This window comes from Megalops cyprinoides, chromosome 14 (genome assembly GCF_013368585.1).
Source record: "Megalops cyprinoides isolate fMegCyp1 chromosome 14, fMegCyp1.pri, whole genome shotgun sequence".
Lineage (NCBI taxonomy): Eukaryota > Metazoa > Chordata > Actinopteri > Elopiformes > Megalopidae > Megalops > Megalops cyprinoides.
Window position 1 is genome coordinate 29,634,484 of NC_050596.1, and position 26,443 is coordinate 29,660,926.

At 44.3% G+C, this 26,443-nt stretch overlaps 1 protein-coding gene across 2 annotated transcripts; it reads left to right on the forward strand.

The window, feature by feature from the left end:
* The first annotated feature begins 19,211 nt into the window (after positions 1-19,211).
* On the forward strand, positions 19,212-25,018 carry LOC118788680 (heterogeneous nuclear ribonucleoprotein A3-like). Of its 2 annotated transcripts, none has more exons than XM_036544681.1 (11): positions 19,212-19,263; positions 20,364-20,486; positions 20,810-20,956; positions 21,422-21,632; positions 21,897-21,986; positions 22,264-22,353; positions 22,436-22,501; positions 22,805-22,939; positions 23,068-23,190; positions 23,296-23,372; positions 23,466-25,018. In XM_036544681.1, exons 1-10 carry the CDS (start codon positions 19,258-19,260, stop codon positions 23,346-23,348), a joined length of 1,044 nt encoding a protein of 347 aa, XP_036400574.1. In that variant the 5' UTR covers positions 19,212-19,257; the 3' UTR covers positions 23,349-23,372; positions 23,466-25,018. The 2 variants fall into 2 exon arrangements, with proteins under 2 accessions (XP_036400574.1, XP_036400575.1); XM_036544682.1 differs by having other exon boundaries at positions 22,264-22,347.
* The last annotated feature ends 1,425 nt before the right edge of the window (positions 25,019-26,443 follow it).

Consider the following 26,443-nt stretch of genomic DNA (forward strand, 5'->3'; position numbering starts at 1 on the left):
ACGTAACCCTGAACCGGCGGCAGGAGATAATGAAATGATCCTGTAATCATGACGAATAATCATTTCTGCCCAGATTACGGGAAAGAATGTGTGTCTCTCTTGAAATAGCATCACGTTTTTGCAATGGAGGGCGGACCAATCTAAATTGGGGGGAAGAATTCCCTTTGGGGGTCACTACCCTGCAGTCCCCTCGTCTCCCCTCCCCCGTGGTTCTCCGCTATAGGTGGACACCTGGCACTGAGTCATGTGACTCAGTTTACTGTGGAGGGAACCGCGTATTCTTCCTCTGAGCCCATTCATTATGATCTGTTGACACTCGCTTTAAAAATGGCTTTTCCTTTCGTCCATTGGGAGTAATTAAAACCAAATGAGCTTTTGACCCCCCGAGAAGAATATTGGAAAATCTGTGCTTATTGATTTATCCAATTTAGAATTTGTAGCTAACCAGATTACCAGATGCACGAACTTACAGTACGTTATTGGTTTTATCTGAAGAGTAGCATTCTCCTTGTTTGTCTTTTTGTTGCTCCCGTTATAAGTTAAAGGCATTATCAATATTGCTGAGGGAAGGAGGGAGTCTAGGTCAACACCTAAACCCAGGATCATTTAGTCAGCTCATTTTGTTTTATTTTCATTGACCATTTATAGAATGTGCAAACAGCGGTACTTTGATGGTTTGGTCACAGCATTAGCGTAACACACTAACACACAGCTACATGAACTGAATTCTTTGCCGCACCTGGGATGACAATAACTAAAATAGGTCCTTAGAAATAATGTGTACTGTGGCAGTTCTTTTGTGGTAGCTGAATAAGAAAGGATAACGAAATCCTTTAGCTGCACCAGCTCTCCAAACCTGTTCATCATGTCCGTGAGCTTTTGAATTTCTCAAATTCACAAAAAAAGGGAACTACTTAGTCAAATTATCGCAGACTCAATACCCAACCTGCTTACTCATTTCTACATAATTGGTGTCATCATTACTCAATGAGTTGAATATCTACTTTGACATATTTTTTTGATTATAACATGTAATATTTCAGTAAGCTAACTTTGCTAAGTTAGGTTGCACGCTGTATTAGCTAGGCTGCTGGCCAGGGAAGGTCGCTACTATGGCTAATGAAATACATTTCAGATCAACTTTGAAACAAATACGACCAAAATATTCAAAGTTATTGTGGCTCGGAAGATGCATCAGGGAAGACCGAAAGCTAAGTGTTATTTCTTGATGACATCAGTGAACAAAGCACAACTACACTATGTTTGAAAATACTCTGTAAATCGGCTTTCCATTTCTGAATTGCCCTCTGGATTGTAGTCTTATCATTTGTCCATGTGTAATAATAAATTTAAAAATACGATTATTTAAACGAGAAGCAATGAGTTTACATTTAGCTGGATATATATTTATAGCTCTAAATATTGGCCTGGTTTTCAATCCAGCATGGCCTCTAAACATACATGACCCATTGCAAGATTTCCCACTGCTTAAAATTACTGCTGGGAGTAACTGTTGTTTCCCTCGGAATTCTCCAGGGACATTATGGGATGCCTTATCAAAACAAAACTGATTAAAAAAAAAAAAAAACTAATTAAGCACACAAAATCATGGTGACAGCATGCTAAAGAAGTTTGTTGCACTGCCACAATGAAGGTAAAACATGAAAAATTACTCTCCGATTTCAATTAATCAGTTGCATTATGCTTCATTTTATTTGACGTTGGAGTGGATGAATGTCCTTTGGACGTACCTGTCCTTTGGACTACCGGTGCTTTACTGAATCCCCCCCCCCAATCAGTGACAGCATGCATTGTCCCAGAAAGGATGTGTGCATGAGTCTGGGCCCCGAGATTCTTTCCCCCGGTGGAAATGAGAGTGGAGGCTGATTGCCGAGGCCACACAGACCAGAGTGGGACCTGATTAACCTTTCCGTGACCCCGGGACCATGTGACCGCTGTGGCTTCCCTTCCTGTCCGCCCGATGGCCGCAGAGGGGGGGAAGGGGGGGGAGACCGGGGGGGGGGTTGGGGGGGTTGGGGGTGGGGAGGGGCACTCAACCTCACCCCTGGCGCGGTGATAAATTGACAATAAAAAATTCAATGGCCCAGTAATTACCAAACACTTCGGACACGGGGCAAATTATTCAGCTCTGTCACAACACATCGGCACGGCCGGCTTTCACCTGGAATCCTCGGGCCCCCGGCTCCCTCTCTTAACTTTGTTTTCCTGATGCAGATTAGATCTGCCACCCCATTACAGATTCATTTTCCTAATTTTTCATGTCTGCGCCGCGCCCCATCTGCGCCGGGCTGATAATTGTGGGGCCCAGCCCTGGTGATTAACATCAGCAGAATTAATTACTCCTGCCATTAAGGCTCCAGGTTGCACATGGTGATGGAGAAAAATTAACTTTCTCCCGGGCCTCTAAATCATCTCACCTTCAGGAGGAGTGATATCGCCCAGACAGCGAGAGCGTCAAACCCCCCCCCCCCCCCCCGCTCGCATCCCCCCCCCCCCTCGCTGAAAACCGGGGCGCGGTGCCTCTCGCCTCTCGGAGCTTCCTGGGAGAGCACCGGTGCCAGCGTTTTTGTACGGATCGGTCACGCCTTCTCACGGGTCAGTTTGAGGGAGGGGTGGATCAGAGGCCTGGTGACAAATCGGCTCGGGTTTGAGAGGTTAAAGTCGCCCAACAGGCTGAACATGGGGACCCACTTGCTGGGGAGTATGGCAGGACTGCCTGGCGGTGGGGACACAGGAGTACCTGTTGGTGAGACCCCCCCCCCCCCCCGGGCAGACTCTGAGTGCTGTCCCCTCACAGGCCCCATGTCCACCAACACACAGCGGCCTCTCCAGGAAATGTCACTCAGCATCGCTGGAACAGCCTGTCGGTCACTGTCGTCACGCCAGCCCTAATGGGAGCACCTCACTGCTGTCTGTGCCAGCTACAAGACGCTCCTGGACAAAATATTCTTCATTGCATGGCACTAGAGAAACTTGCATGTGTGTGTGTGCATGTGTGCATGTCATTGTCTGTGTGTGTACGTGTGTATGTGCATACATGTATATCTGTGTGTGTGTGTGTGTGTGTGTATGCGTGTGTGTGCGTGCATGTCTGTGTGTTTATGTGTGTGTATATCTGTGTGTGTATGTGTGTGTATCTGTGTGTGTATGTCTGTGTGTGTCTGTGCAGTGAGTGTGTGTATGTTGTAGTGCAAATGTGTGCTTGCGTTTTCTTGCATGTGTGTATGCGTGCGTGCGCGCGTGCGTGCGTGCGTGTGTGTGTGTTGGACATTGAATATCCTTCTCTTCATGTAGTCTGTCAGTGTGTGCTGCAGCAGAGAGCACAGAGAGAGGGCATGTTTATACGGTGTGCTAATGGAGCAGGCCCTGTGGCCCCTCGGCGGTGGGAGCAGTGCTAATGTCAGGAGCAGATAAGCAAATTGCACCTGGATCATATTGACTTGTCAAGGTTAAGCAGCGAGAGTTTGGGGCGGGGGGGTGGTGAGAATGGAGGACTTAATGCCCCCCCCCAATATGAGAATCCAATCAGGGGAGGGATGCCAGGAGACCATTTCTCTCCTGCCTCTCAAACGACGAGCGCTCATTTTGAACGACAGCGGCGGTTCTGTAGCAAGGCCCGCTCTCAGACTCTCCGCGCAGTTTCACTCCGTCTCTCTCTCTCTCTCTCTCTCTCTCTCTCTCTCCTCTTCTTTCATTTCAATTAATCTAATTCAGTTTTACCAAATCCAATTAGCTCCTCACCCGAACCTCCTCGGAGTTTTCCCCCAACATATTGTGCGTGTCAGGCTTTGAAAAATGGCCCGGAGGCTATTAAACGGCTTTGTAGTGTATGAGGGTTTTTATATAGGCACATCACTGCGAACAATAATGATCCACATCTAAGAAACGGTGCTGTGTGATTGGCAATAAAAGCCCTGTAATCAAGGCTGCTTATACTGAGAGAGCCAAGGACTGTGTGCAGCGGTTCAAATGGCGTTTCCTGCCTGCTGAGAATGGAAGAGCTGCGACTGGTATCACGTGGGCACCCCCGCTCTGTCCCCTGCGTTACAGTAAATAACCACAGCAACGGTTATGCCAACACGTGGTCAACTGTAAGTGAAGAGACATAATTATACGGAGGGTGAAAGGAGTCCTAGTGGAAGGGGAAGTTACTGACATGAAATCATCCGCAATCGTCGTCAGAAAATTAGAGCGGGAGTGTTTGGTAATAGTGTTAGGATGTGTGGTCGGTTATGAGGGGGGCGGTAAACGTTGAGCGTTAGTTCATTTTGAGGAGATGAGTCTGATTGGTAATCAACCGCACAGTTCACCTATTTCCAAAATACAAATCGACTCGGCTTGTTCGATCACCGGTTTGGGGGGTGGGGGACCGTCAGCACCTTTTTCTGGACAGTCAAAAATGGCGAGGGGGGCGGGATTATCGCCGGGAGCCATCTCTGTCCTGCAGCTGAGGCGTAGTGATTTGAAAGGTTAAATGACTCGTCAGCAATTACCCCCGTCACGTCCAAGGTACGCTGTAAAACACACAATCACGTTACAGCCACCTTTTGCTCCTTTTGGAAGCTGACGCCATCCGTTTTTCGGACAGAGAGGGTTGCAGGTTCTGTGCAGCGAGCAGTGTGCGGCTGTTGTGTATCTGGGGTTGTGTAAAGGGGTTTGGGGGGTGGGAGGGGACGCTGATATCCGAAGCTCTTCGATCTGAAACGTTCCAGAGGGCGTCAATAAAAGAAATTTATGGCGTTTTATTGCAGGAACACAGGTAAGCGGAGCACACAATCAACAAAGTAATCCCCTTTGACTTCGGCACTTAACAAATCAGCCCTCAGGGGCCAGGGGAGAGAGGGGGCCCCCCCCGACAACGAGCTCTTTAAGAACCCCTGCGTGTCTGAGGAATGCTTGAATCGGAGGCCGTCTGGAGGAGAATAAAGCGAGCAGGGTGGCGTCTGGGGTTCGTCCGGAGGACCTCTGGAAGTGTCCTGCACAGGGATGTCCACTTTAAGCTCACCACGTCTCGCCTAATGAGCACAGAAGGAACAAAGGCCCACGGCAGACCAGCACATCTGACGGCCTCCACAGCTGCTTCCCAGAATGCCGAGGTGCGGCTGGAGGAGTTCCATTGTAGGACAGAAATGAGCCCCATCAGCCGTCAACTCCTTGACTAAAAACTTCCGCAGTTGTTGTTGGGGGGGCAATTAGGGAGGGCTGATTTACAGAGCTGTATCTATGATCAGCGAGCTCTCTAACATGGGGGCGGGGATGGCGGGGGGGTTGGGGGGGGGATGCAAAGCTCAGCTCATTAAACAGCTGATGTCATCACTCCGCGCCACCCCCGGGGGCACGGCGTGTCACGCGGGCTTCCCTCTCCCGCCGTCCACGGCAACTTTTAAATCTGTCGTCACCCGCCAGGCCTCCGTCCCGCACCCGTTCCCACTGCCCCGCGCTGGGCAGAGCTGGGGGGGGCCATGGAGGGGCGGGCGGGCCGCAGCGCACATGGGCCGAGGTGTAAGCGGCGAGCTCATTATCAGCGCGAGGCTGGACACTGAGCAGATAAGCGCCGCGGCGAGACAAGATAAGAGCGGCCGGCTACAGAGAGGTGCTGCCGGAGGAGAGCAGACTTCACAGGGAGGGAGAGGAGGGAGAGGACATCCTTTATTCCCAAACATTCCACCCCTCCCCGCTCCTCACACGCCTCCGCCTCGCTCCGCTCCTGCGCTTTAAAAAAAAAAAAGCTCCTCTCGGGTTTACTCACAGCCACCCCATACGGAAAGCAGATGTTTCGCGGGGGCTTAAGGCACACAGTCGGTAATGCCAAAGTGCTCTGACTGTGTGAGCGGGCACCTGAAGTGCTTCCCATCCGGGTGGGAGGGGCGGGGCATCAACCGAATTGTCTTTTGGTTCATGCAAATGTTTGCAAATTGACTATTAGACCTCTAAAATGATCTGTAGTCACTTTTGGGTGGGTGAATCGTTGTGGAATTACTAACACAAAGCATTGAAGGTAAAGGACACCTTTAGGCTGCCAAATCATTTGTCTGTACTCAGTATATTATGCGAAGATTTTTATTGTTGCCTTATTTTTAAAGTAATTCTTGTAACATTTGTAGCAAGTGTGAAGGAGGAACGGAAAAACATGGCTCTTAAAATAACAAATCTGGCAACACGTGCTGCATGCTATGCGTTAGAATTAGAGGAAATCAATTCAGATGCTAATGAGAAAGGCGCTAATTTATTAGCTGCTGAGGAATGCATGTTACATTAATTTTAACTGTAAACAATTATTTCGCGGTAAGATTTATTGCTTTGTTGTCTACCAGACTACAGAACCCCCAACGTTACATTGCAGGCCTACTTTTCAGTGTTCACCTCCATGCGTGCGAGCGAGTGTGTGTGTGTGGGCGTGTGCATGCGTGCGCGTGTGTGTGTGTGTGTGTGCGCATGTGTGCAAGCATGTAGAGGCAAGGTTACTTGTGAAATGCCAGCTGTGCTGATTTCATGACTGTTAATTCTTTCTGACAGACTATTTTGAGTAAATGCCCTCAACAAAAGCTCAAGGCTACAAGAACTATTAGGGAGAGCAATAATTGTGTTGTACAACTGTCCTGTATCAGTGGAGGCCTGGTGCAGTTAGGTACAAATCCAGCATCTTTCCAGGTTTACATAATTAACTGAATTAATTTCTACACGATAAATAACAGTACATAATTAACTTCATTGAGTTAATTATAGTTGTGTTTCCATTCAAACTGTAACACAATCTACAATGGATGCTCTTATCAACCTGAACACATTGATACAGAGGCAGACCAGCACAAAAAGGCTGGAGGGATGAATGTATAAATGAGTTTAATTTCTGTAGTAATCATATCTATGATTTACGTTTATTTATTTACATTTATTCATTTGACAGATGCTTTTGTCCAAAGCAACTTGCAAATGAGGCAGAGTACAACACAAGCAAAAAGCCTTTTAAGGAGTAATGATGAAGTATCTGTGTATGTGTACTCCTTTTTGGAACTGAAATTGTTAAGAATATTCATTTACTTCTCTGGTCAGTAGGAAAGGTCACTGTATTAGAGTTCATTTGCAAAAAAGTCTCAAGGACTATGTTTTTGTAATCTATTTTCCTTGCGCAACCTCCAATCCAATGCTAAAATCTTTGTGAAAGATTAATTACTCCAGATATCCATTAAACAAAAGGTACAGAGGGGACTTGGCTGGGGGATCGGTGTCTTTCGTGTCATTTCCCTTATGTCACTTCCTGTGGAATCCTCTGTTGAAGGATATCAGACAGATGTCAATGAGCATGTGTGTGCGTGTACTCTCCCCAGTCAGTGCGTGTGATGTGATCGTACAGTATCTCTCCCTCCCTCTGACACGCGGGGGCATCTGTCTGCTTTTCATTCAGAGAACAGATGGATTTAGAGATTCTGATTCTCTTTGTATTAAGAGATCTCGTGTCTCTCCACACGCCAGAGCCAGAGGGCTCAGATTTGGAAAAGGAAAAAATAAGCGCTGATGTGTTTTTTTTTTTTTTTTTGAGGGACAAGCTGCTTCCATCTGGCAGGTTCTGCTGCTCCTCTGTGTCAGCACGGCTCCCTCTTCGGACAGTTTGAGGAACTGCGGCGGTGGAGGGGGAAGTGTTTATGTCTAACGCTGCGGGCCTCACCACATTCTTTGAGTGCTTTGGCTTAGCTCAACATGTCAAATTATTAGGATGTCTGCAGCAGATGAAATTACAAGGGAATTTACACAGGCTACACAGGATTATTTTCAACCCCCTAATTTAAAATATAATTCAGCTCAATACCGTGACCTCAGTAGCACCTTTTGAGTAAGACTGTAATGTAAATCAGTGCTGAATGTTTGACCGGCCCTTTGCAAGCACTTACATTTATCAAAATAATTACGAGCATTAATAAAGGAGTAATGTAGGAGTCTTTTCTTTTTGCAGCCTTGACTTATCTGTTGATACGCTCTGTAAATCAATCAAGTGTTTGTAAAAATGTAAATTATTTTGGTGTATGCCAGAAACTTTATATGGAAGAAGTATACGTAATTTCTCTAATGATTTAGACTTTCCCATAAATTTGTTTTAAGCTTGAGAAATTCCATATGCATCGAATGCTATGACCATCAACCAACTGTACATTGGATACACATATGCAGTCTGTGCCAAGATACTCTACATAAATTAATTACATAGATAAATGCTGACAACCGGGACTGAGATGTTGGCAGCCAACAGATGTATCTCAATGAAAATTTGTGAAACAGGTCTGAGCATGTACATGATATGCAACCAACTTAGGATACCAAAAACGATTAACCAAGACAGCTGCACACCAGTAATGTATGTGTTGATAGCAATTGTCTGTCTGTGTGTGTGTGTGTGTGCGCATGCGTGTGTGTAAAACATTAAAATAAACAGTTACAGATGTCTGTCACCTAGGCAGCTTGCTTGTGATTGAAGTGCTTTCACGATTTGCATATGCCGATGGAGAAGTTTGTGCAGAAGATTTTCCATCTGTTGCTATAGTTTTGATCCTCATTAATTGAGGAAGCAGGTGCCTTCCTCTGGGAGTGATCAGTGTGAATGTAGTTTTGTGCATTCTCCCTCTCCAAGGTCAGCTGTCTGTCAGAATCATCAAGTGCTAAAGGAAATATGTACAAATTCATAACAGGTGAATACTGACATGTTTATTATCCTTTTGGGGGGAAACTCGTGCATTTAGTTTCCATTCATTCATTTGCCTTGAAAGGGATTTTCTACTAAATTAATTCCTTGATTGCTTTTCACTCAATAATTGTGTAAATTCTTGGGATTTTTATGGCTGCTGGAAGGTATTAAGTAAACAGTCTGTTACACTGATGTTCACAAATTGTCCCTGGCTTAAAACACCTTCCCCATATTCAAACACTGCGAGGTGCATACCAGATGTCTCACTGCATGTGTGTGCCTTTCAGAAATCAAATTAACTCTCAAGATGTTGGAGGGCAGTGCACTTAAAATATCACTTTCTCAATGCACAGAGCTGTAGAGTTGAAATCCCCCACACTATCTTGAAAGCTGACATGTTATTGAATAAAGCAAATAATTCATCAACCTCTGCTGGCCAAACAGGAGTTTAGAAGGTCTCAAGGTGGAATATACCGAGCACAGCACGACAGCTAAGAATCACTTAAAGAGTCATTTTTGCTCTGTTTTCCCTTTTCACTGCAATGCTTTCTATATCAGACTTTTTTTGAGAATGTCAGTTTTAATAAGACAAGGAGCAGCATGATGAGGGTACTTAAACGTTCAGGGCAGCAAAATCCAGATTGTACGTGAACATAACCCCCTACTGTCTGGTGGCGCTGTTAGAGCCGGCGAGCTGTTTTATTTTCAGCCCATAAATTCCCATCTCTCCGAGATGGATGCGCGTTATTGTTTGCGTGGTGACAACGGGTCTCAATCAGGTCCTCTGCGCTCGAATCCCAGGTAGAGGGCCCCCGAAGTGCTGAGTCAGTTTCCTCGATCCTTCGATTCATCACCGGCCCCCAGCCGGCAGGTGTAGTCCCCCCTCTCCCTGGGGAAACAGGAAACACCTGCCCCCCTCTCCTCACCATTTTATTACCTCTGGCTCCTTTTGTCTGATGCTGCTGGGAGCTCAACGCCAGCGCGCAGAAACTGTGCAAACAGCACTTTTGCAGTCATTTGTTGCCTGCGCAGAGAAATTAAGGAAGGGAGCTTTGTCTACACCCCCCCCCCCTCCTCCGTGCCCCAGTCTCTTCTCCCAGAGGGGAGGAGGGAAACGATGCACTGAGTGGACCCCACACAACCGCCGTGGTTCTGATTGGAGCCGCGTGGGCCACTTACCCGTGTAGCATGGTATCAACCTTTGCAAAATGCTGCGCTCCAGATATCTCTTCCAAAAATGCACATTCTTGCTGTTTAATTTCAACACTGGTGGCGGAAACAGGGGGGGCTGGGGGGGGGGTGGGGGGGTGTAGACAAACGGCGGTATTTGTCTAATGAATATGATTTCGCTGCGGCTTTTGCTGATGAGTTCCGCGAGGAGCAGAGCCTCGTGAACCGTCGTTATAATTGCATTTGAGCGCAGCACCGGGCCACAGAGGGGTGAGACTCAGTGTGTCTGCTACAGCAGGCTGTCAATTAGTGAGAGGGGGAGAAAAAAAAAAACAGCATCCATCTTTTGTTGCTTACCACCGAGGTGCTGTAAATTAGGCTTTTATTACAGCTCGCTATCTGTTTCTCCTCGCAAGAATCAATACCCCAATCCACTTGAATGTTTCCTAATGTAATCACTTTTTGGCCTTCTATTTTTCATCTGAGAGAGGGTTAAAGCACCTGGTCTTTCCCTTTAAAAAAAGGAGCTTCTGATGGTATGATTTAAAAATGAGCTATGTTTTACCTATTGTAGATATATTTTTTTAATGAAGATGCGATGGTTGTAATTCCCATCTGTATTCTTGGTAGGGGTATCAGGTGTGTTGCAGAGAACCAGAGAGAATGGCCTACAATGCTTTATTATTCCCAGAGAGCTCTTAAGAGGTCTGCTTTTATCTGTCTGTGTTTAGAGAAAGAAAAGAACAGACCAAGCTCAGCAATGACCAGGAGTTCATTAAAGAGGGTTTGTTATGATCTGTAAGGAGATCAAACTGCTCTATCAGTGGTTGGTAAACCAGATACCACACATCAATTAGTCAGGGGGTCCATAATTCACTGCAGGAAATTTCAATTTATTTATCCATCAATTTTTTTTTTTAAACTTGACTTTTTTTTTTTACTTATAGTAGATGCATTAGACAAGCATTTTGTTTCCCGTTTATGGGCCTTGTGAAGACACACATGCCCCATTAAGCCTTTTGGTTTTACAGTAAGTAGCCCTTCAGCGCTCACCACACAGTGATCAACGTTATGTGCTTGGAGTATAGGAGAGACCAAGTAAAAGAGAGTTCCACGGTCCCGTCTTATAAGCTGTTATATGGATAATTGAGCTGAACGTGCCGCTTATACCTTGCATGAGCTGTAGTCCACGTAACAGGAAAGCCACTCTGGCAGCCGAGCAACATTGCTGGCACTTGCCAAGGGCTAATGCTTTCCTCAGGCTTGGAGAAGAAAGGAGGAAATACTGCATGGTGAATGAGCGGTATTTTACAGAGCACAGACGCGGGGAGTGAAAGCAGGTCTCGCATGGCAGGAGACCTTCTGATCAGCCAGAGTCGTTCCCTGAGGTTGAATACTATACGCAGGGCAATAAACATGCAGTTTTCTGGGGACTTCCAGGGCTCTGGAAATATAATTGATATAAGCATATCTCTTTCACATTTGGCCTTGTGCTGGGAAAGCGTGCTGAGCTGTTTATGAGGGTACACTTCGGCAAAGAATGTACCCTGATTTCCATAAATGATCCTTGCCCTTTTCTGGGAACCTGTGGTTAGAAAACCATGTTAATAAATAAAAATCTGAAATGTATTCCAGTTATTTTGCATGTATAGTTACGGTCATTTCAATGCATTATCAGTGTTCCTGTTTTTGCATCACAGTTCCTTTTTTTAAAAAAAAAACTATTTTGTCAGTAATTGCAGCCTAATAATAATAATAATGCTTATTATTTTTTGTATGTAAATAAGCCGTTTCAACGTGACAATATTACACGAAGAAGGCAAAGCTGTGTCAAAGAACATGTTAGTAATGGATTATTTGGAAAGAACTCATAAAACAAATCTGCTATTTGGTGTTCAATGTTCCTCTGTCGGTCTGCCTCCCTCTCATTCTGTGAGGTTATCTGCGCGCGTGTGCGTGTGCGCTCGCGCGCATATAGGTTTTCTCGCCGCTTCTACGTTGAAATCTAATTACAATATACACTTTTCAGCAAACTATATATGTATCATCTTTCTCCTTCCCTCTGCGCCTCCTGCATTTTCTTTATAGGTGTGAAAATAAAAGGCACAGTGAGATCTACTACCTCGGCCTATCCGAGGCCCCCGATTGGTTTTCAGTTAGAACGCTGATTCTATTTTTATTTGGTGTGATTTACAGCCAATATCCTCCATGCGATAAAGGAGGAAACAGATGCTGGGAATTGTTCTCTTCCTGAATTCCTGGGAGGGAGATCCTGGCCAGCCCTGTTGTGCGGGCTCGGCTTTGTACTCGCATGCGAAAGGGTGGTAGACGGTGACTAAATTGGTTTTCTGATTTCCCGGCTCCCATTCTCCATTTCCTAACAGTTTCCACTTGCGTACGTCCGTCCCGCGCGAGGCGAGGTTGGCCCGGGCTTTATGGCAGTTTTCCTCTGGCGGCGGAACCTGCGCCGCGCTTTCCCAGGACAAGGTCAGCGCTCGCCCGCTGCTCCTGCGCGCTGCCCCTGCGCTGCTGCTCCTGCGCGCTGCCCCTGCGCCGCTGCCCCTGCGCCTCTCGCAGGTGATGTCACACGGTGTCACACACCGCCCCGGCCGACGACAAACTCTATTGGACATCGAGGTGCAGGAGCTCGAGCCAGGAGCGTGACAAACATGCCGTGTTTATCGCCGGTGTCCGGTGATTTACTGGAGTAAATAAGCACGTGTTGTATTTGTTTCTCCCATGTGGAGAATTAGAGTAAAATTAACGACAGAAATTAAACATCCTTTCAAGCTGTTAGCCCACCGTAGCATTGATGTTACTATGATACAGAAAGTGGTAACATACAAGCAGAATGTGTATGTTACCACAAAGATATATGTGCACATATAGCTTTGTGGCGCACTGAAATACATTATACAATTAAACAATGAGTCTTTAGATATATAGATATATACAGTTTTTCCTGTTTACTTTGAATATATCGTTCTAAAGCTATATGGGTAGACCCCATTTCATTAATCAATCATCCTTCAACATTTAAATGGAACAAATAAAAGTAGGGCTTTTTATTGATAGTTATCCAATCAATCAGACAGCTTCTAACAATTAAAATGACAGGAGTAAATTATTGACGAGTCCTCGAGTAACCTCAGTTTTGAAAATACAGGCACCACCTAACCGCTGTGCTGTGAAATAGCAATCGGCCATATATTGAGTTTTATATGATTCTTTCTTGGCAAATGCTACAAGTTGACCAGCATAGAAACCTGTTAGATATGGGCAAATAAGGTAACCAGGCGGGACCGTCGTGGCAGTTTAGGAACTGTTTACAGCGGTTCTTTACCCAAAAGCGTTATCGCTGATCCAAGATCCAACAGGAAATCTCAAACGGTTTCGTGGATAATAGCTCCATCTAGTGGACCATGTTGTATGTAGATTAATGTGTAAAAAGTGGCGTCCAATGACAAATAAGATCAACATGAATTTATGTGCGGTGTAATCGTAAGTCTCTATATGCCTTTTAATACAATTAAATAATATGATACACGCATAGTTTTTTCTGAATTTGTTTTATTCACGTAAGACAGTGACCTTTTCAGCTTTTGTAGATTCATCTATGTCAGCAAGATTGTTACAATTTATTGAGTGTAATGGTTCAAAATGAGCCATTACCATGTTGCATTAAGGCGTAATTATGGTACATGGTTACAAGAAAACTTTTGTCAGTGTCAAAAAGGATTGTCAGTAAAATACACTGGTGTAGCCTGTATGTATGTGTGTGTATCTGTCTGTATGTCTGTCTAATGAGAGAGACAGATGGACAGACTATCTAGAGTCTCAGATGATTCTTTGTCCTGGTAATTGCTTCCTACATTAGTCTGCCCATTGTTTAATAAGTGAAATATACTGATGGAATGGGCTTTGCTTTCATAAGATCACACTCTTCTTACAGTAAGGAATGTTAGCCTTGTCAGTAACCTAGGCAGGTGTCTGAATATTAAAACAAACTCTCTATTACACGTGATGAGAAAATGTATTGTTGCTTTACAGAATGAGGTACTGGGAGTATTCCATCATCATACCAGAAACCAAAAACAGGTAAAAAAAAATCCCTGCAACATTGGCAAGATTATTTCCATAAAACAGGGCTCTTTGTGCTTTTGGAAAATGTGATTTAAAATTATTTGTTGTGTGCCATGTTTCTGCCATAACGGTACCTTATAGTATACTCTGTTTTCCCATCTCTGTTTACAAGTGGTGTTAATTATCAGGTTTAATTTTCAACCGGTTAAAGGAATCGAGGAGATTTCCAATGGCCGTCGTCTTCCTCCTCATCTCAGAAATTGCACTTATAGACTGCTTAAATTGTATTTGAAAACGAGTAAAAATGATTTGTCCTCCTCTACGGGGCGAAGTGGTGTTGAAGTCACGTGAGCGTTGATGAATTGCCGACTTCTGGAGAGAAAGGGTGGGACCTGCTCGCAAGTGGATACATGGCGCCATCTATTGGTGATGTCATGCAACAGTAAAGCGTCGTGCAGGTCATTTTCACATTAAATACCAGTGGATCACAGGCCGTGCAGGCTGCCCCACAGATAATCCTCATTAAAAAAAATCCTCAAGTCACCCACATCATTCTGAGATGCATCCATGGCAAAAAAAGTGTCAACAGTACTGTTATTCATCTTAGACTGAATGAAATGGATTGAAAATGGCCAGCGTTGAAAATGGCCAGCCTTCTTGATAGTTTTCTGTTCCTTTGCTTCAAGGGTATGGACACTTTGTTAAACAGGAGAACATACAGTCTTTACACAGAGCCATAACTGTGTGCTGGCACATCTCTTTCAATGAGACCGTCTGCACACACAAGCTCCCCTTCCTGGAGATTTACACGGGACGAAGTTTGTGCTGACAGGGGCCGATGTCACAGATAAATGGCAAAACATAATTCGAGTTTGGAAATGGGTGTAAAACTGGCATTAATTCTTGTCTTAAGTGCTGGCTTTAAAAGCGGAGAGGATGTCACCCGCTGCTATTTCAGGAACCAGTTACCTCATGCGTTCATCTGCCAAAAAAAAAAAAAAAAAAAAATGATGAACAGTGAAATTTGTTGGACAAAGCGATCTTGCTCTAAATCAAAAGGAGGGGAGTCATTAATGTCAGAGGGAACAGTGTTTATCTAGCAGGAGCCCTTCGGACGGTCCGCTTTTGACGTTGCGGCGTTTTTTCGCATGCACAGAAGATAGATCGCTGTATTCGAAGCGCTAATGGTCACGTGAAAAATGCCATAAATCCCTTTTTTTGGATGAAGGCCCAAAAAAAGCCTGGCATTTCCCAGCCTGCAAGGCAGGGGCTGTGACACAAACAAATGCACCCAGGCCAGCCGCAGACTGTAGGAGAGAGAGAATGGAGCTATCCTGAAACCTAACGTGTGGGTAGGCTGTGATGCATTTCCGTGTCAGAGGGGCCTGTCACCTCCGTGTCCGGAGAGTAAGGGGGTGTGATCGAGGGCCAAACAAACAGGCTGTGGGCTGACAAGAGGCAGAGAACGCAGGGCATCAATCAAAGTCCGTCTGTGAGAGTCAGATACTGGCACACGGACACCTGAACTATCACTTCATCCGACCCCAGAAGAGCAGACCCACGCGCTTTGGACATCAAACCTGTACTTGTTTGTTTTTTACCTTGTTGATTCATTCCATTACGTTACATGCATTTAGCAGACGCTCTTATCCAGAATGACTTCCAACACAATAGAAAATAAGCGTATCCGTTCAGGTTAAATGAGAAACAGTGTAAGACCAGGCTAACAACACTCCTAGACCAGTGTGAGCATAGTATCTTTCAAGCCCTACCCCAACTCAGGTTATGCAAATTGACTAGGCAATGGAAGCCAAATATACTACAATATATTGTTCAATAGAACACAGAAACCAAGATACATGACAATACTATATGTTCCATCTTACTATGATCATTTTTGTGGTTCCCACAGTGCTCAGGGCATAGACTAGCGTGGCAAGACATTTGTTTGTTTGCTCCTCTGTCCCTAGTTCTTCCTGTCACATGTGGCTGCTGGAACAGGGCTCCTCGATGATTTAACTTTGCCCTTGCTCTGGCTGCACAAGCAGCTTCTGCAGGAGAGATGTGTCCAGCAGACACATCTCCTCTCGGTGCCAGGATCAGAAGCTTCAGAAACTCTCCATCCTGAGGTTTGGCTCTGTCGGCCCAGATGGGAGCCAGACAGACAAGGCCCGGCCTGCCAGGCACACAGGGTGTGCAGACTGCATCAGACCAAACACTCAGCCCGATTCCAGATGTCCTGGCGGGCATATGGCGTTAACACATGCCAAAAAGTTGGGTCCGGTTTGATACCCTGCGTGATCCAATTTGATAACATTTTCATTGTGTGTCTGAAAATACGGGGGGTGGGTGGGGGGGGGGGGGGGGGGGCTGTGGAGAACGTTAGTGTTTCCCTTTGCTGTGCCACGGCAGAAGGCCCGCGTGTTTCTGGTGAGCGAGAATCTTGGAACGAGAGCACGGTTTCCACACATCTGCTCCCTCAACATACACTGCAGCTCCGGTCGGAACGCGCTGTAACGGGGACACAGTGACACGTGCCTTACGGTTGCTGGAAGACCCCAGCCTGTTCCATGGCTGGTGTAAATGTTTCGTGTTTTTGGTCTTTATTTCTGTATCTTTTCGCTCACTGCTTCGCATGAAGAGCGGCGGCCCACGCTCGAGTGAGGCAAATAGCTCTCGGGCGACCACCGCTCGGAGGCGCTGGGCGCTATCTGATCGAAAAAGAAACGTGAAATCTGCGTCGCTTCAATTCAGCGTTGTGTGTTGTTGAGAGGTGACCCAAAAAGGAAGGTTTTAGCGTCTCAATAAAATATCCATCGCTGTGGTTCTAGCCAGACTGTGTTTACTCCATTGAACATCAAGAAATGAGACTCGGGGCGTGATGCGACCACTGCGGCGGTATCTTAATTAAGAGCGCGCCGTGAAGCGGAAATAATATTACCGGGCCTCAGTCTCATTATCAGTTTAATTTAGAAATAAATGTACTGGAACACAATAGGTGGTACACGAAATATCTGGTTATCTCCCGAGCCTGAGTTATAATACATGATGAAATGGAGGCTATATTTCAGAATTAGAAATCGACTTTTTTCTCCACGGATTCAAGGTACATAAACACCCTTCTTTCCAAGCATATAATCAGCAGTGTTTGGCTGTGAAAAGCGGCCCAGTGTATTCCATGGAGAAAATCCGTCGACATGCCACGTGATGGCATAAGTAATTGATATATAATGTGATAAGTAGGCTTTTATAACGTATAAAGATATTAATTCTCCTTTGTTATCTTTTTGACACGTTAAATTATACTTCTTGCCGTTGTTACGGTTTCACATCAGTTTATTCACATTTCAAAAAAGCTGGTCAAGATCCAGTAGGATCCTTCTCTTCTTTATATTTAATCAATGCTGTGGAAATTTCAAAAAAAAAAAAAAAAGATACAGACACCTATCAGACTATAAATTGATGATAAGTAAAAGTCACCTTTAATGATATTGAAATATTGTTATATTTTATTATGGCAGTATTTTTCTGGCTCACTGTAACGGTAATATCAGACATTATTCCATCCCATAAAATAGTCATAAATTAAGTTTGTTATCACTCTGTTTTTATCCTCAAGTGGAGCTTCTGCCTGATACCTCTGGTGTTGCAGACCCCAGCAGTGGGGATGTGAATGAGGTATCAACATGTCAGCACAGACACCGCCTCTCAGATCACAAACTGAGCTTCGTCAGCAAACCTGGCGCCTTTCTTTGCAACAGCAAGCAGGCCACTATGAAACATCATAAAAATACAGAAAATATGTTTTCTCGGATTTTCTTAAATTCCTCATTTGGCCATCGTTTATAATTTTTTATATGGTCCAGTCGGTTACAGCTTCCCATATTTAGACGTGTAAGGTTAGTTTCAGTAACCATGGTCACGCTGTAGGCCTATCCTGTGGAAACTAATCTCAGTATGTTTATTGAGAACTGATTGCGCAGGTGTTCGTAGCTGTATCCGTGCATCAGCATGCTGAAATGCTGCAAACAGGGTACTATACATTGGCTCACGTTGTCTTCTGCAAGCGACCAGTAGGTGGCAGTCTAATAACCATTTTTACTTTATTTTCAAGAGAGGATTTTAATCTTAGAACTGTTAAAACAAAGCGTTTTACAAACACGGTGTCGTTACGTTCAGGGTGCTCACCCCAAGGGCATAAGAACCCCTAAATCTGTCTCATTGTCGGAGTGAAAATAAGGTAGTAATTGTAACGGCGTAGGAAAGGTGAGATGATTAACTTGGATAAAACAGTAATTGAGTCTATATAATTTACCTCATAGATTTGGCCGGGTCGTACTACTTTTTTTTTTAACAAAAGCAAGTGTTTTTACAGACAAATCCAAATGTCTGCTGGAAGAACTCAAAATAATAAAAGGGAAACTGTCAAATTCCGCAGTGACAAGAAGGGGAAGGTGAAATGAAATGACATGAGTACATTCACATGAATTGTCATGAGTGTATTAGAAATGAAGCCTATTCCATCGTGATTCCTTAACATTATCAAAAATCCAACGGCCTTGGCACAACTCAGGTCATAGTGAGGTTTATTTAATAACGGTGATTAAGCTACATAGTCTAATTATGCAGGATCTCTGTCTATAGGCTTCTATCTCTAATTGAACTGGCAACGGTTGAATTCACCTCTTTTAAAGGGACAGACTGGTAAGGGCTGATGGCGCAAAAAAAAAGTTTGTTAGATTAGGCCCCAACGATAGCATTGACAATCACCACAATATTTCATAAAACAGGCCTCGGTCTTACGCAATAACCAATGCTGCGGCCACTTTCAAGTCTATCTTTACGTTACATTCATTTAACTCACGCTCTGCTTTCTCTCCGCAAGTTATTCTGTCCGAGTCTGATGTCGTCATTGGTTTTTAACAACACAACTATTGTTTATCGACATTCATTGACTTATTTTTTGTTATCGTTCGTATAGTTTTGTTTTTGTTGGTCTTACTATTTTATCAATATCCTTCTACTAGTTTTTTAATGGTTTAAAGTTTTATGCTGAACACCGAAGCCACGTGATGTTTAGCTAGGCTAGTTAATCAAGATGCCAAAGTGAAGTTCACGGTAGAATGACAAAGTGTGCTTCCAAACTCTTTAATAAGATATTCAGTGCAGAAGAAAGATTTCCAGCAAACTCCGTTACAGCTGGTTAACAGCAGCTTCACCCACGAACGAAGCGACATACCCATCACGTGGGAGCCTCTACTTCCTTCTTCCGTTTACAGCTGCGGAGAAAAAAAGTGAGCTGCAAAATGGAGGTGATGGAATTATTAGTGTATATATACAGTATGTGTATGCATGCACATCGGGCTTATAAATTCTACTGTTGTGAAGTCAGCATTGTGATCATTTTAAAACCGTAAATACCGAAACGACAAAAAGTAAAGGGCATGATGTCGCTTAGTTTTCACTTTGGTTTTTCATTTAGCTGGCATGTTTCATAGCAATAGTTACGCTCTTGCTGGCTGTGTCTGGTCGAGCCTATGATATTTGAGGTAGCGACGAAAAATCCATCGTTGGCAATTAGCAATTTTTTTCTGATACATGTGCCATTTTGCAAAATACGCACCCCAGTAATTTCTTTACTTTACTCTGTGCATGATATTTTGTTAAAAAAAAAAGAAAACAGGCGATTGTCATAATCTTTGTCATTCTGCAGTTTAGCTGTCACGTTACGGAATATTGGGATACGCCTGCAATTCCGTTGCCTCTGTTCCGTGGTTTACCGCCGTTAACAATATGGAGGGATGATTGGAAAGGAACCTAAAATGGCGTATGAAGGTTTTCTTTCGGTCGAATTTTCCAGACGCTTTGTTGGTCTTCCAGCAGTATACAGGGTTCCTTATCAAAAGACAAGCTTAAATACAGAGTGACTGTCTCCTTTTGATATTTCACCTGCTTGAATACGATACTCTGTGTCGACGGTCTCACGCACATCTGGAGTTCGTCAGTGTCGTGCTCCCATAAGCGCCGTGTTCTGGAGAGGAAATCTGTGCTCATTTGAAAGTCTTTGTGGCAGTATAGCCCCAGACTAGTTTATTCTCTACATAAACTATGAGCAAGAAACATATTTTGCCAGGTGTAGCTGGCTGGCTTTGTGCACAGATTTGCACATTTAAGCGTACGGTTTGCAAAAGGAAGGAGGAGGAGAACGGCGATAACGCTTTGCGTGTTGCGCCCACTGATTTTTGTCAGGAGTTAGGGTGTTGACACCATTAATGCTGCAAATCTGTATTGTCCTGAAGGGGAAAAGAGTATATTGTTTCGCGAGTCACTTACAATGACGTAATGGTTTCAACCCAATCTCCACATATTGTCATTTATACGGATTTAATTTACTATTAAATTGTGTCAACAGGGCCATGACACTAAGGAGCCGGAGCAGTTACGAAAACTTTTTATCGGTGGCCTGAGTTTTGAAACTACAGATGAGAGTTTGAGGGCCCACTTTGAGCAATGGGGAAAGCTCACCGACTGTGTGGTATGTATGTTTTCAAAATGATTTGAGTTGCAATAAACCTGAAATGACAGTAGCCTACATCATAAATATAAGGATAAGTATATACGTAATCCACTTTAAGATAACGAGTAGAGAACGTTATTTAGTACGCATTTTAACGAATAGCACACATTTCGAACGGGTAAGAGATACGGGAATATGTAATCTGCAGCTGTAAATTGTAGATTCCATGATTTGTAGGCCTATACATCTCGGCATTTTAGGGGGCTCATATGGTTAAGGTGAAGCTTCTTTCAGTGCTTTTCCGTGGTGCTCCGTGTTGAAGTGTTGTCTGTGTTCTCCAGGTGATGCGAGACCCGGCGAACAAGCGCTCGCGGGGGTTCGGTTTCGTGACGTACTCCTGCGTGGAGGAGGTGGACGCCGCCATGGCGGCTCGCCCGCACAAGGTGGATGGGCGTGTCGTGGAGCCCAAACGGGCCGTTTCCCGAGAGGTAACCCCCTCGCAGCACTCCTTCACCCACAGCTATGTGCAGGCTTCCGTAGTCCTTGAGAACATTTTTATCCTTGAAAAATCATGAAGAGTGATCAGATGCCCAGTCGTCCTTTAAAAGTCAGACAATTGTTCAAACCTAACCTCTTTTTTGATACAGCAACATAATTGTGCATCATTCTTGCAAACTTACAATACTGATGTAATTTACTCTCAAGTCTAGTATTGTTAATGTTTCTGATGTTTCTGTCTCACTGACTTATGTCAAGCCCCCCTACAAAAAGCTAAGCTGGTGCCAGTTGTGCTGGTGTTAGTAAACACAATTTTATGGCAATTTTACTATTGCACCATTAAAAATTCTTCTCATAAATCTTACACGTGTCATCAGGTTTTCCAGTAAAACCCAGGTGAGAGTGGTTGCACCGGTTTGGCAGATCGGGGCTAATTGCTTGTGCTTTGTCCTCAGGACTCCTCCAAACCCGGTGCTCACCTGACAGTGAAGAAGATCTTTGTGGGAGGGATCAAGGAGGATACTGAGGAGTACCACCTGAGGGAGTACTTTGAGACCTACGGGAAGATAGAGAGCATCGAGGTGATGGAGGAACGCCAGACCGGCAAGAAGAGGGGGTTTTGCTTTGTCACTTTTGACGACCACGACACGGTGGATAAAATCGTTGGTAGGTGTTGGTGCACACCCCGACGTTTCTTTCTTTCACTGCAGCAGAAGTGCCTCTGTGCACAAATGTGGAATTGCCAAAGAGAAATGGCACTTCCTTCTTGGGCAGGTACTGGAAAAATATGTGACAAAAAAAATGTTGATGTGAAAGATGTTGGTTTGCATAGTGATAACATGTTTTTTGTGTCTACTGTATAAGAATGTCCATATCAGAAGGTGTCTGACACTTTGTGAAAAATGCATTTCTTCCCTTCTTGTTTTCCAGCTCAGAAATACCACACAATAAACTCCCATAACTGCGAGGTCAGGAAGGCACTGTCAAAACAGGAAATGCAGGCAGCATCCAATCAGAGGAGTAAGCTGAACCTTTCAAACCCTTGACTTGAACTGTTTTTTTTTTTTTTTGAAAAGAATTATCAGTTATGTTTTCCATATGGTGTTAAATATGGACAGAACCAGGTTGCACCATATTAAAGTCAATGTTAAAGTTCATAACAGCCAGATAGTAAAAAGAAAGAACATAAGCTATAGGGGAAACAGGGTCTTGGTCCTAAGGACTCAATGTGTTTTGATTTCACATTCAACATGATGTGTGCAAATTGCACAGGATCAACTTGGTCTTTCTCTTCTAGACAGGGGTGGAGGCTCAGGAAACTTCATGGGCAGAGGAGGCAATTTTGGTGGTGGAAACTTTGGCCGTGGAGGCAACTTTTCGGGTAGGGGTAAGTTTAGAGACTGTAATTTTGTCCAACAGCTGCTGGTGATGTCTCTAAAACAGCTCTTTACCAAAACATCTGTTTCCAGGAGGGTATGGGGGCGGCCGAGGAGGTTATGGTGATGGTGGTGGCTACAATGGGTTCGGTGGAGATGGTATGTCTCATGTTTATATTCAGGTATTTTATTTTAGTTTTCATAACAGGGATTTCAGAATTGGATTTACTGAGATATGCACATGTGTGCTCGAACACACACACAGACACACACACACACACACACACACAATGATTATGTAACTGTTATCATAAAGAGAATGGTTAATAGTCCAAATTCTGAATTCATCAAAGAGGGTGTTACTAAATAGCTACAGTTTTCAGTGGAGTTTCTAATCTCATGACATGCCATTTGATGAGGTAATTTCTTTTCTGTGGTGATCTTGTACCCTTTTCTCTCCAGGAGGAAACTACGGAGGGGGACCTGGCTATGGGGGAGGCCGTGGGGGGTACGGGGGTGGAGGTGGCCCAGGGTACGGAAACCAGGGAGGAGGGTTCGGAGGATACGATAATTACAACGATGGAGGCAACTTCGGAGGTACCCCCCAGCTGCTGGGGCATTGTGCACGCTGTTAAAAAGACATCACTGCTGTTGAAAATGTCTTTGTGAACCAGAGAGGCTATTAAGGACGTGTGCAATTTATAATTTATAACTGTGCTTTGAAGGGAACTTTGGTGGCAGTGGTGGAAACTACAATGACTTTGGAAACTATGGTGGACAGCAGTCCAGCTATGGCCCCATGAAGGGAAACAGCTTTGGCGGAAGGAATTCGGGTGGACCGTACGGTGGTAAATACTCCCAGAGCTGGACGAGAACGTTTTGAGGTGTCAACCGGGCACACGTTCACCGGGCCATCACAGACATTAACCGATCACGTTTATCGTTTGTTCCAGGTGGCTATGGCTCTGGCGGAAGCGGGGGCGGCTACGGCAGTCGGCGATACTAATTTTTATTTTTAGACGTGCATACGGTAAGTAAAATTCGGAATTTCCTTCTTTGTACGGAGCGAAGAGTCTTGTGAACCTAGAATAATGCTGTGTTTTATCCTGTATCCATTCAACAGGCTACAGTTCTTAAGCAGGCCAGGAGGTGAGCTGAGGGATGGTCAGGAAAGCTGCAGGTTACTTTGAGACAGTCCTCTGAGGGCGTTAGAGGAGCACGCGAGGAGCGAGGAGCCCTAGTCAGAAAAGTTTCCGCAGCTTAAACAGGAGGCCGTTCCCCTTGATAAGGACTGTATCCACTAGCCACAAGAGCACAAGAGTGTAGCTACTGACTGAAGAAACAGTGTCTGTTAGATGTACATTCCTGGGGTCTCATATGTAGATTATTTACCCCTATTTTTATCTTTTACTCTTTTTTTTGCATCTAAAAGAATTACCCTTGTATATTGTGTTAGTGGAATCAGGAATAAAAATGAGGAACTCTTTTTAACTGAAAATGTGTAGTCAGTTTTTGTATGCAGTTTTAAGTTGTTTTTGATTGTTTGTTGTTTTCCTCTGGAGATTGTCATTAGGTTTGCATGGCTACCCGTCTTTCTTTCTGTTTCTAAGAACTGAAATCGAGTTCAGCAGAAACCAGTAAGAAACAGATGGCCAGAAGATGAGTGGAAAGTTGTCAGTTTATTTTATCAAATAACAAGGTATTTAGTGATTCATTGTGTTTCAGTATCAAGTGACCCCTAATTTGTATTAAGTGTTATGTGTGCTCATTTTGATTAGTGTAACACCTGAGTGAAAGCGGTCTGAAAGGCGTAAGGGCATGTAATTCCACACATGTATAAATAGAATTATAGACTGTTAAATATTTTGAGACGTGAAAATCAGATTTAATAAAGTTGTCTAGTAAATTCCTTGCTGAAGTATAGTGCGTCATTGGTCGGGGAGGAGTCGCAAGATGTTGTCACTCTGTTCCTGTCATCGTTACCAAATATAGCCGTCAAATATCACCGGAAGCTTTTTTTTTACTTTTGTTTTTCCGGTGCCTTTTTTTTTTTCTTTGAAAGAATTTATTTCTTGGCTTGATGACAAAGAGCTTCTGCTAGGTCTAAGGCGGAAACCTAGTAACGGCAAACCTAGCAACGGAAGTCTTGCACATGCAGGATTACTAAAGACTTAGACAAGGTAGGCCCATGCGGCAGGACCTTGCCTCCCCCCCCCAGCACAGTGGATCCAGTCAGCATGTTGTTACAAGACAGGAGGCAGCGTGGAGGGCCACACCCACCGGGAGGAGAGTGTGCGGTTTCTGTGCGGGGTAGTGAGCGTCCTCAAGGCTAGCTGTACCTTCCGGGAAAACAGCTGACGCTAGCGAAGAAAGACTAGCAAGAGCTCCCGGACGTATCGGAGACCCGTTGAATCATAGCTTCCAGAGTTGGGCAGAAAAATGCGCAATAGGTCTAGTGTCAGACCTGAAAGAGGAAGGGGGAGTGAGTACAAGGCTTTAATACCTTTCAAACAGTACGTGAAGTAAAGAAGAAGGAATGGTAACATAGAGCCAGGTAAGAGTAATCCCTTTGCTTGATTTACAGATGGGAAAAGAAGCTGTCTTCTTAACGGCTGAAAATCTATTTTGACACGTAAAGATCGAAGGTTCTGGATGGGTAAGGCTTGTCCCCCCCCCCCCCCCCCCCCCCCCCCCCCCCCTGGTATTTGTACAAAGTGTATGAAGCACTCATAAGGACATGCTGAACCCATAGAACAGTCTGCTTTGCACACAGACCACTATTGATTGCTATGCAGTAAACATACATTATCTTTTCAGGGGTCAGGCATACATGGTGCAGACGTGCCTAGCTCACAGGTGATCACCTGGCAAATCCAGGCTTCACTGAAGGGACTGTGGAACACTCACACTCTGAAAGACAATAATTTTCCCCTACAGCCACTAATGCAGGGTGATTTTGATAAGTAGAGAGTCCACTGCAGAGTAGTGATGTATGATACGGTAGTACCACAGATATACGTGGACCACTGAGATAGTCAGCTCAGTGTCTGCCACACTGAAAATTCTGCGTCTGCCATTGTTGAAACTAAAAGTGTCCTGATACACTAGCTGAGCATAAACATTCTCGAAGGGGCGTGGCCTAAATCAGAACATCCATACTTGGCATAGAATTGCAAATAGCACCGGAACCTCCTGTTTCCAATCAGAACCTTTCAGATGGAGAACACAAGGATAGTGGAGCTGAGTATCTGGTCACAAATGAACTTCTGTGGTAGTACTGTACACTCACACTATAAAGGCCGTCCTTATGACATTTTTTTTATGAAATCTCACACAGTATTTGCTTTTATCTTATCTTCAATTATGAGTTGACATTGATTGTAGGGTGATGTTTACTTTAAGTGGGTGGGGTGAGTATGCACTGTTGCTTTCTTTTAAAAATGTATGGCATCAAACGTTGTGGACTCAGGATGTGGAGTTTTCCTCCCACACTGTAAGGTGTGGACTGGTGGCCCACATTGATTTGCCAGCAGCTTCTGTGCTGGAACTACCTGAGGTAAGGTGTTATATCGTGCAAATGAAAGTCACTTTATCTGGCTGGATCTGGAAATTACATACTTGACAGATATTCCTCTTCAAATGCAGCCAGTTTTCTATTAATCATTAAAAATAGCATTCATAAATTGCCTCATACCCATTATCAGTAATACTGATTGTCCCTGCTTAGGTTAGTGGGAGACGGAATGAAAGTACTCTTAAAAAATGATGGTTACTTATGATGGAAAAAATTGTCTCCATATTAAATTGAGTATTCAATTTAGTGTTACATTTAGTGCTCACTGTATGTTACAAATCACAACAGGATCTCTGCTAAGCAGACATCCTATCTTTATTTCTGACCCTTTCACGAAAGTTATGACACAAATAATAAAAAAAAGTTGTTTGAGCTTAGTCTGTCAGTGATATCAGTGGTTACCTCTGTGGGAGATTCTTTTGTCCTCTTGACTTCTGTGGAATTCCATTTAACTCCTTACGTGAGCAAGTCCCCCAGATTTCATAAAAGAAGTTGTTCCAGTTATTACAGTTATTCTCACGGTAAGA